The sequence below is a fragment of the Ceratotherium simum genome, chromosome 11 (assembly GCF_057802395.1).
Source record: "Ceratotherium simum simum isolate JZ-2026a chromosome 11, ASM5780239v1, whole genome shotgun sequence".
NCBI classification, from domain to species: Eukaryota; Metazoa; Chordata; class Mammalia; order Perissodactyla; family Rhinocerotidae; genus Ceratotherium; species Ceratotherium simum.
The window spans coordinates 42672833-42684608 of NC_141910.1; the positions used below are offsets into that span (position 1 = coordinate 42672833).

The 11776-nt window shown below is 43.4% G+C and overlaps 1 protein-coding gene across 2 annotated transcripts in view; it reads right to left on the reverse strand.

Annotated features, from left to right (window-relative positions):
- The window catches only part of TMEM178A (transmembrane protein 178A), a 51659-nt gene extending 44869 nt beyond the window's left edge, over positions 1-6790 (reverse strand). Inside the window, exon 1 of one of the 2 annotated variants that reach the window (XM_004436722.3) lies at positions 6333-6787. In XM_004436722.3, coding sequence (XP_004436779.1) covers positions 6333-6732 — 400 coding nt within the window. In that variant the 5' untranslated portion in view covers positions 6733-6787. Of the gene's footprint in view, positions 1-6332 lie in introns of both variants that reach the window. The other variant, XM_087436854.1, reaches the window with a different exon arrangement.
- Between the last annotated feature and the right edge of the window lie 4986 nt (positions 6791-11776).

Below are 11776 nucleotides of genomic sequence, written 5' to 3' on the forward strand. Positions count from 1 at the left end.
AACTCGTCTTTTTTTTCCCCTCAAGGCCATTGCTAAATGTCATCCATGAGGCATGGTGGATACAAATGTCATTGATTCAGGCAATTTTGATCACAACCCACTTAAAGCACCATCCAGTTTTTTGTTTAGAAATTACTTTTAAAAGACAATTCCTGTGTGCAGATGGAAAGAATGGAAGCAAGTATCTTTTTTTTTTGATAGCAGAGTAGCAAGTAAGAATTTAATCTCTGTTCAAGATAAGCTTCAGGAGTGTTAGCAATAGAACGTGTTGAAACACACACTTATCACGCTTGGGTAAGTTCAGCTTCAGCACACCGTGAGACAAACCACAAATCTAGTCATTAAGAGTTGTGTAGTATGAGCTGGCAGTTGTTCAATCAAAAAGGGCTCATTTAACACTGTGCCTAACGTCAGAAATAATACAGAAATAAAATGCATCTTCTTCTCTCCCCTGTGCAAGATGAACGTGTCTGATATAACAGTGCACTGGGAGACCCACCATAAATTTCAGCCATGATGGGAAAAATCACTCCTTCCTCTGCCCAGATGAGAAGCTTGGCTCCGCTAATGAGCAGTGAGAGAAACAATCTTCAAAGTGGAGTGTGTACACGCCAGGGGGTGCAGAAGCAATCCTTTGGAATGTGGGGTAGAAATAGTTGAACTTCTACTTGTGTCTATTCACTACCATATCCCTTCAAAATTTGCTTTTGTCTGTGTTTTATGATGTATATGTTAGTATAGTCCACGCACATAATTTAAAAATGAATAAATATAAATTATATAGATTGATGCTCAAAACAGTTTCAGAGACCACTTGGCTGGATAAGCAAAGAAAGAAAAAGGAAGTCTTAACGATATCCCCAGCACCCCTAAAACTGAGGAATCTCTTTACCAGCACCATCTTCTGGTCCAAGAGAAGGTCTGAGAACAATATGTGAACTAATGGGTCAGGGAGGAAAAACAGTGCTAGCTCTCAGCTTTCCTAGATATATCTGCTCTTGGGAGATAATTATTCTAACACAAATAATACTTTGGTCTACAAATGAGCTGAAGAAAATCATCAATCTATTTCTGTGTCAGGTAGAACTTGGTGGGTCCTGTACAGACTATTAATTTCATGGAAAATAAGCAACAGGGGAAACAGATAAATCATTAGCAGAGTGAAGAGCAGACCCAATGAATTCCTAGCAATTTTCTTACTTTCTTTTTCTTGCAGAGAGCAAAATGACAAAGTATTTATGTCCTACTGTCTTTGATATCTCTGTTTATCTCATTAGAGGAAAAATGCTTCTGAAACCACAAGGACATGTTTTATTTCAAGTTTCAAGAATTCAATCCCAAATGATTTATAAAAGTTAACATTATGCATACAGAATTAGAATCTTCTCATTTTTGAAATTCTATCATTTCTAATTTCATAAAAACGAAACACTACAACATTAATTTCCCTTTGTTTATTGCAGGCAATATATAATATTAGAATTTGATTTACATAACAAGGTACATATATTTGAAAAGTAATGTTAATTGCTTTTAATGAAAAATTTTAATGAAAAAAAATTTTTAATTAAATTTAAGGCTAGTAAGAACCATTGGAACTTCTGATATAATTTCAATGACTAATTCCTATTCAGAATTAATTTCTCCAAAGTTCTACATAATGTATTCACAAATCTCATCAATGTTTATTTATTAAAGTCAGTGTTTTATTTATTAAAGTCAGTAACTGAAAGAAGCAATATATAATGTTTCCAACTGAATCTCCTTCCATCTGTCCTCCTCTTTTACTGTTCATCCAGTAGTTTAAACATAAGAATTGCACTTGGAACAGAATGGCCAGGTGTCCCCCAAAGGGTACAGCACTCCAGCACTTTGTGCTGTATTCTCTGTCATTTACCTACCGGTGCTACAGCCTTCCCAAAGTGCTCTTCCCATAACCTACTAACAGCGGGTACTGTATAAGCCACTAGAAAACAACTCTACTACTTGATATAAACTCTATGAAGGCAGGCATTTTTATCCATTTTGCTCACTCCTGTATCTTCTACACCCAGAACAATACCTGTCACTCAATATATATCTGTTAAGTGAATAACTGGATGAATGAATGAATGAATGAATGAAGCTCATTTCCTGGGGTCTTTATGTAATCCACACCACACCCACCTGCCTTACTGGATTTCTGTGATTTTTACATAGAAAGGCTTCTTTCAAACAGTCAAATTCCCAGTCGCACAGAGGGGCCTGAGTCATTACCTTTTAAATCCGTTCTCTCAAGTTCCTACCACAAGGCTCCCTCAACTCTTCTAGCCTGCTATTGCTGGGTGGAAGATGACTTTATTTGCATACTTAGCAGAGATAGTCCTTACTTTGACCAGCAAAGCTTCCTTAGCATCAAAAGTTAGCTGCAAGAAGGGCATATATGGAAGAATAATTTAGAGTCAACTGACCAACTTAAACACAAAAGAACCCCCACATGTGTAGCTAAAATCTTCCTAATGTACCTTGCACACTATAGGCTTTCAATGGGCATTTATGGCATTGGATAGTTAACTATGGAAATATAGCATGAACCTAACATCTCCAAAGCATTTGTAAGTTCCCATGTTAGCCCAGTGGGCAAGATAGTGAAACGTGGATTGGTCAATATAGTGCTAGTAAGAGGACTTGCTGCTGGAAAAACAACTGTATTCAAACCGTACTGGTGAGTGGTCCTCTGTCAGCCTGGTAGAGTAGCATAGAGTTCTAGTCTCAGTTCTTAATGGGTTTATCAATAACTTTACCTCCATCCTTACTGAAGGTCCTGGTTAGAGGTCCAATCTAGACCTTCTAGGGTCACTTTGGGCTAGAAGTGAACTAGAATCATAACAAAAGGGTGACAATGTGATGATTTTCCCAAATACCTGTCCCATTGAGATCAATACTTTTCTGACTCATGTGATTTCTCTTAAGTAGATTAACACTATAGCGTCTATACATTTCATTTCTAAACCAATCTTGCATTGTCTACATTGTATGTTTCTATCTCCTCTACATCTCTCAGAAATACTTGCCTGGCCTCCAGTAACAGGAAATGCAAACAATTCCAACTGGGAGAATGTTTTCCACATTATCAACTCTACGTTTTCCTCTCTGCAACTTGCACCCACCACCTGGCTTTGCCCTCTGAGTCCACATGAATAAAGGCTGGCCTCTTTTTCTCTCAAAAGCTCACTTAATATGCCAGGCTGTTCTTGTGGCCCTTTCCTGCCTCTCCTCACTCTCCCATCCAAGTCTACTTTTCTTCATTTCCTATTATTAAAATTTCTAAATGTTAGGACTCATCAACAAGGTAATTCAGAGAAGAAAGTAAGAATGGAACTTGGGACCCTAGTTATCCAAATTTTTCAATTCGATGTGACGTCAATTTCTAGTAATACATGGCTCATTTAAGAAATTCATAGCACAGCCACTAATGTCAGATGCCAAAACAATGTTTACCTAATACGGGTGCCAAAATCATCTGTTTGAGAAAGGAAAATGTCACCAACATTTTCCTTTCTCAAATTATTCACAGAATCATGGAATTTTAAAGCTGTTCATTTTATTTTTTTATGATTTTCTTTTTTTTTTTTGTGAGGAGGACTAGCTCTGATCTAACATCTGATGCCAATCCTCCCCCTTTTTTCTTGAGGAAGATTGGCCCTGAGCTAACATCTGTGGCCATCTTCCTCCACTTTATATGGGACGCCGCCACAGTATGGCTTGCCAAGTGGTGCGTCAGTGCGCACCTAGGATCCGAACCTGCAAACTCCGGGCCGCCACAGTGGAGTGCGCGCACTTAACCGCTTGCGCCACCGGGCCGGCCCCTAAAGCTGTTCATTTCACCCATTCATTTTACAGATGATGAAACTGAGATCCAGAAGAGTTATGTAACTAGTCCAAGGTAAGTTAGTAGCAATGTTGAAAGTAATGGAGGCATTTTGGGCCATCTCCCAAACAACAAATTATGATCTTATAATGTATGGATGTCTGTCATTTTCTTTAAGCTCCTCATGTCTTAATAATGTCAGCTCATTAACTTTCCCAGAAGCTAAATTTACATTGTTATTATTACAACAATGACAGATTTCAGAAATAGAAAATTCCCTCAAGAATAGTCAGCCTTCCCAATCCCATAGACAAGAAAACTGAAGGCCAAGGAGCCCTGGACACTTGTCAGAGGATACACTGCAATTTAGCGGTAGAGCCAGCAATGGTGCCCATGTCTTCTGATTACAACCTAGAACTCTTTAGCATTCTGCACAAAGGAATAGCTAAACACCATCAATATTACTAATCTAAGAAACAAGCATTTATGATTAGAAAAATATAATTCTTTTAACTAGTATACAAGTTCTGTGTTATGGAAGTACTGGGCTGGACAGCCATTTGTCAGCAAGATTGTAGAAGAAGGGAGTTTGAACAATGGGTGGGAGGCTGGATTCAATAACCTCTAAAGTCCCTCCCACCCCTAGAACTATTCCATCCTGGACTGCCCCGGAGCTAGGCACCTCAACTAGCCTGGGCATTTGCAGAGGTGGGGAATATGCAGTGTCCTGTGGGGGTCCCTCTCCTCCTGCTGTTGAGTTGGACTCTGCCCTGGTGTTTCAGGTGTTACTCTATATCCAATTTACATGCAATCAAATACTCTAGACATAGAAAGGGAGTAAGGAAATGCAGCTCTGTCATTTCCAAAGACAGACTACACTGCTTAGCTTTCAAAATTGCCTTGCCAAAATGAGCATTCCATAACTGAGCCTCCAAATTCAGCTTTTACAGTTTGTTCATGTACTATGCCACTATCAGAATTAATTATGCAGCATCTTCATGAGGAGAAATCAGATTTGGATGCAAGTTAGGAGAGGAAAGAAAAAGGTGCACTTCCCAAAGGAAGGTTACTATATCTGATTCCCCCAAAAGCGCTGGCATCCTTCCAGGCACAGACAGATTTCAGATGGCAGTCCCCAGCTGAGCTAGCCATGGGAAGGAGGAAGTTGACATGTTTGAGAAATGAAGAATAAGCCAACTAACAAGACTCCAAAGGCCAAAATGTTACTAACTCCCTCCTTTCTATGTAATTCCATTCCAAACTGTAATTCAATACAAGTCTGTTCATTTGCTTTCCTGAATGGCCATTAAATATTAAAATGTACTGATTTTAGACTTTTTCTTTTTCTTGCAATAATGAGTCCAAGGGAAAGAAGATTTATTTTTTTCATCTCAGAGAAAAAGAATTTATATTAAGCGTCGAGCTCTGAAAGTTGGAAGCTTCACCAACAGAATGGTCACATTGAATATTTTTACGTTTTACATTACAAAAAAAATTCAAACTATCTGATTACATGCATGGGAGCCAGGTGTTGCATAGATTTCAGAAGAGCAAACTGACGCTCTACAACTCAGTGTCAAATAACAAAACAACAAAAACAACCTTAAAGGTATCACAAACAGAAGAGAGTGATTTTGTAGAGGTCCACGTGCAAATCCAGAAAGCTCTACTTTAAGGGGCTGGCGCAGGTTCTCTCCTCTCCACACCCTGGTGTGCCTGGACACTGAGGATGGGGTGCCCACTCATCAGGAAGGGCGAAAAAAAGTAGATGTCCTATCTGCCTTCGGCTGCCTCCACCAATGACTTAATGGTATCTGAGGTCTAATCCATGCGAACCCTGCGCTTCGGAGGGTTGGAGAAAGGTTCCTCCAGCTTCCTTAGCTCCCCATTAGCTGCCAGGGTGGGATGACAACATCAGTTCCATCTGCTACCAACATCGGCACAACACAAGAAAAAACCCTCTTCCCCCTCTTCTTAGGTTTGCACCACTTTTTTTTCCAAAGGTATTTCTAAAAGGAAAGCACAACTTGAGGGACGGAGCCCGCCTGGGAAAGGTGAGGTCGTGCTGACTGTTACCCTCATGGGGAGCAGTATCAAGAAAACCCACACATGCATTCAAGTCTGGCAGGTGTACAAAGACAGCGAAGGACGAGAGGAGAGTAAAAGAAGACGGGAAAGGGAAGAGATAGAGGCGGGGGGCTAAAGCACAGACTTCAGGGAAGGGGGAAAAGGAAGAGCAGGATGAGAAGGAAAGAAGAGAGTCATGGAAAGAAAGAAGAGCGAGAGAAGAAGGGAGGAACGGGAGAAAGAAAGGGAGAGGGATAAGGAACGGAGGCGGCGGGGAAGGATGAAAGAATGTGCGGGGGAGCGGGGCGCGGGGACGCGGCGGGGAGGTGGCCGCGGGGACCGGCGCGCCCCTGGGGAGCCGCGGGCTGCGCTCCCCGCGCGGGCGCCCAGGACGCAGGGCGCGCCCGCCGCTCACCTTTCAGGATGAGGGTGTCGATGTCCCGGTCGATGCCCAGGAAGTAGCACTTCCTCCAGAGGCCCGAGTAGGTGGCGAAGAGCGGGCGGCCGCACTCGGCGTCCAGCCCGCCGAGCCCCAGCAGCGAGCGCCAGGACTCGGGGTCGGTGCGCCCGGGGCCGCCCGGGAGCAGCCGGCGCCCCAGGGGGGGCGAGTCCCGCAGCGGCAGGTGCGACAGCGGCATCAGGCGGTTCTTCTGGTCCGGGGGGTCGGCGCCGGTGCGGCTGCGCTCGCAGCTCTCCTTGTGGCGCCGGGGGTCGGTCTCGTACCAGTGGTCGGTGAAGATGGCCGTGACGAGCAGCCCCAGGGAGCAGAGGCTGAGGCCGAGGCTGAGCGCCGTGACGAGCGCCCGCGGCTCCATGGCTTCCCGCCCCGCCGCCGCAGCCGCCGGTGGGCTCGCGCGCCGCCGCCAGACACAATGCACTTGGCCTCGGCCCTCCGCCGCGCTCCCTCCCGCGCTCCCCCTCCTGCCCCCCACCTCCCTCCCGCGGCCTCCCGGCTCTCCGCTCCCGGCCCGGCTCGCTCCCTCTCTCCCTTCCCCACGCCCTGCGCCCCTCCCCGGCCCCCAGGCTCCTCGCCCGCCCCCGCGCCGCCCGCACTTTCTTGCCCTCCTCCTCTGCTCCAGCCCCCTCGCCTCGCTGTCTGCGCCCCCACCCGCTCACTCCCCTCGCCCCCTCCCCACCTCCTGATCCAACCGTCCGCGCTTCTCTCCAGCGATCCCCCTTCCCTCGTTAATCCCTCCTCGCCGCCCTCAGTTCTCTCTTATCCTCCTCTCTCCTTAACCCTGTCCCTACTTTCGCCTTACTTTTCTTCAAGTCTTCCTCTCTCTCTTTCCCCATTCATTTTGTCCTCTGTTTCCCGGCTCCGCATCCCTTTATATCCCTGGATTCGATGCTTCTCTCCACCTACCCCTGAGCACACCGCCTCCCGTCCTCTCCCCTCCAACGACCTTAAAAGACATCCACCAACATCAGACTCTGTCTTGTCACTTGTCCAAGTTGATTTTGATCAGTGTCCCGTTTTGTACCCAGAAGCAAATCCCATCCAGGTCGGGCTGCGTGGTAATATTTAACTCTTTGGAATCTTGATCTGGAGCTGTAGACCCTTTCTCGCGCCGCCGGAAGGATTCAGCCTCTTAGACCCCTTGGCAGCTCTCGCTGTCGTCGCTCTCCTTCCGTCTCTCTTGCCCATTGCAACCTCTCTAAGCGTTCTCTCTGCTCCAACTCTTCTGAAAGAAAAGACACCGAGTGTCACTGGACAGATACACCGACGGCCAGAGATTTTCTCCTATTTCACTTCAGCCTGCTCCGGGATGGACTTGTCGACCACCTCCATCTCCCGCCAGAGTGACGACCTCCTGGAATTTCTAGAAGAGCAGAGGATCAATAAACCCTTGCAATGGCACCTGCTCTGTATGGTGATTATTGCCTTTGAATAAAGAAAACCCCAGTAATAAATCAAAGTAATGACCTCTCCTGTGCAAGTTTCCTGCGTGGGCTGGGAGAGTCAACAACAAAGCAATGCTCCACGACAAAGTCAACATCTCAGCTCCTTCTGTTCTTCCAGGGCACTCAGCACTCACTGATGTTAATTCTGAGAATGGCAGGCAGATTCACATTTTCTAAAATGAGGAAATGTTAGGACCCAAGGTACTGAATGAGTTAATTGCTTATGTTGTAGAGTCTTACAACAGAGGTGTAATACCCTTGTGCCACTTAATGCCCTTGGGGCCATGTCAGAGACAGAAAACCACGCTACATGAGCCCAGGGATGCCAATGCTTGTGTTCCTATGCCATGAAATATTAATGATCAAGAGATTATGAGGCATTCATTAGATGCTAAATGTCATTACTCCAAGATTTAATGGGACTTATTAATTAGTGCCCCGCATCAATTGGCGTTAATGTGATTTATATATTTCCTCTAGAATGACATCTGTAAAGGTGGTATAAGAATCTTGCTGGGATTTATTTTCATTGCTGTTTGTGCTCAGCATCATCAGAGGGTGTATTTCCGATGAAGGCTGTGTATCTCTTCTGCACTGTTCAGTTCACAGATAGATCACTTAAGCAAATCTTTCAGTCCTATCAGACCACCGTGCGCATTTCTGCTGACCTGACAATGTGAATTATTGCTTGGATTTTCTCACAGCTTGAGGAAGATCTATGGTGAGCTCTAGTCTAATTAAGGAAGACAAAGAATTGTAATTTTACTGTTCCTCTCACCTATAAGCTTTTCCTTAACAGGAAACACTAAGCTCATCAAAGGAGTCTTATGTGGATTCACACAAAAATGATGAGACTTAGAAGCTTTCCTTTATTTATACTCTATAATATGTGTAAAATCCTAGATCTTTCTGGATACACAGAGAGAATACCTTTAATGGTGAGCCCACAGTTGACATCTGAAATTTACTCAAGTTGTCATGTGTCCTTTTATTTTAAAAAATGCCTCTTGAGATAAAATGATTACAAACCTCTCGAGTCCCAAGGGTGGTCAAACCTTTAGCAAGCCCTCACTCCCTTTTCAAACACTGACATACTACAAGAAATAAATATTCCTCCACATTTCAGAGTCACCTGATTATCTTCACATAATAACCCCAACCCCAACTGGAGGAGACAGAAGGAAACTTCTTTTTCAGGCACTTGTGTTTAACTTAACGGAATGTAATGTTCTGCCTCATTTTCCCAGCCAGAGCTCTTTGATCAGACCCTTCTTAGAAAATAGCATTATCCTTGAAGTTTATTTGTGTCTATGTTTAAGACCAGTCTCAGCACATAATCCAAAGGTTACTATATGATGTATTACCCTTGACAGTATTTCATAAAAAATGTCACACATTACAAATATGGGCCAGCAGCATGTAATGAGAGCACTGCCTCTGCTGGTGCAGCATTAATGGCATCAGCAGGGATGTGACATATGATGTGTATACAGGCTTCGCTATGGCTGCTGCACATTGCTCCATCCCTATTCTTAAAATTTCTCTTTTGGCTATTTCCAACAACGAAATATCACTAACTGCCGCTCTGTTAGGGGAGTGGGAAATACAAAACGGAATAAATGGTTCCCATCTTCAAGATGCTCCCAGTCTAGTGGCAAGAGACAGACACGTAGACTATTCTATGTGCTCTAGTAGAAATAAGAACAAAGTCTTATGAGAACATGGACAATGAAAAGACAAACTGCCTGGGGGAGTCAGGCAGGCTGCTTAGAGTCAGTAACTTTTGAGTTAGTTCTGAAAGGATGAGTTAAACTTTACCAAGAGGATTAGATCAGAGATATTGGCATTACAGTCAGAATATAACTCTTTGATTTCTATATCTACTCCACAAATTTGGAGGCTTCAATATGTTGGGCCACTGTAAAATAAGAATATTTTTCTACATTTTTAAATCATAAAGCCGACATGTCCTAATGCCTGACTACAAGCTAAATACTTGCAGATGAGTAGAAGCAGAAGTCTAAGCCAGAACACAGTCGATGTATGAAGGCATCTAGCCTGGCAGGCAGTCAACATGATGCGAGATCAAATATCCAACCGGAACACCGCAGCATGTCTCAGCTGTGGCTGTGCTGTGACCTCAACATTTTCAAATTTAGCTCGTTCTTCATTTGTGTTAAATTTCTCTGTGCCGTCTCCAGATCTGATATCCTCAGTGCATCCGTCGGAGAACAACAATGTCCTAAAATGACAGAGATTGAGCCAGAGAATTTCCATCTGGGTGTCTCACTGTATTATTGAACTCAAGATGTCCAAAAGTAAACTTTTATATTTCCCTATGGTCCAGCTGCCCCTCCCCACTTCTCTCTCTCTGGTGTTAAGTCATTCAAGTCACTGAGACTCAATATTTCAGAATTATCTATCACATTCACAAAGTCATAGGGATTTTTCCTTTAAAATGTCTTTTATAGCCAATCCTTCCTCTACATTTCTACCACTTCCTATCACTCTGCCTCTGTCACCTTGCATCTGGATTATTATTACCGCTTCCTCCTTCCCAAGATTCCAGGAGCAACCCTGCCTCAGTTATTCAGGATACTGTTGCCCAATGCATCTTGCTCAAATATTACCTTAATGATGTCATCCTTCAGGTTCCAATTCTCCTTTCTAGGTTAGAGAGAATTATCCACTATATTACTCTAGAGTCCTTCCCATAGCATTTAAACCTCCCAACTGATATGTTGGCCATGTTTAAATATTTAGAAAACAAAATACTTTTGCCTTCTCCAAACACACTTATCATGACACCTAGGTGCTTTATGACATTCATTGTATTTTTCTTTACAGTCAGGAAGTTCTTAAATATTTCCTTATAAAAAGGTCTGTATGTGTACATGCACACACACACACCAAGACCTTCAATTGTCACAGAGCTATGGCAATGATTTATTGACATACCTATGCTAAGCTAAGCACGCTACCCATGAATATTGTAGAAGGCTTTCACCTTTTTTCCAGTGCTGAGACCAAAAGCAATATCCTTCCTCATTTCAAACATTTGGATTCCACAGAATTTAGACTATGCAATTTAACCAAAACCACACACTGGCTTTCATAATGCATGGGGATTTTTTCTTGGTAATATCAGAAATTTTTTTCAGCATTTAATGTGAAGACGTAGTCAATTATGTTGTTGATCTATGACATGTCATTTCTGCAAATAATTGAGGTATCTTATGTTAAAGTCATCATTCTAAATTGTTTCCCTAAAACATTTTTATTTTAATTCAACAACATAGATGGAGCACCTCCAATGTAAGTTATTGTGCTAGGTCCCACTGGATTATGCAAAGATAAGAAAAACATGGCCTGTGCTCTCAGAAAGCTCTGGGTTAGTGGAGGGGGAAGATAGAAATGCAAGAGGCTACAAAGAGAGATGGCCTGGGATGAGTGCTACCACAGAGGCGCAAATAAAACGCAACAGGAAAACCTAGTACAGGGAGATCAGTTTCCACTGGGAAGAATATGAGTAAGCAAAGTAGGATAGATGCTAACTCAGTGAGGCTTTGGAGGAAAAGGGGTATTTTCTGTATGTGTGTCAACTTAGTCCAGGGCAAAGCCAAAAGTAAATTTTAGAAGTAGCGCCCACCACGGTGCTCTTCTCTACCCCACGCATGTGGTAAGTCATCTTGGCAGTGCCATTTTGTCACTAACTAGAAGCCTGGAACCAGAAAATACCACAAAACTCCCAAAATAGATGGTGCCTGATAAGTTTCTCATTTCACTGACACACTGCAGAATGTCACCATTCTTTTTCACATTCCTGGATTAAGCTGTTTCCTTTTTGGAGCCTTTAAGCACATATGGTGAAAAAAAAAACACACACACATTCAAAGAAACCCATAACCATGTTAAGTCCCACTCAGAGTGTGATGTTTTAGCAGATGGTGGCTCATT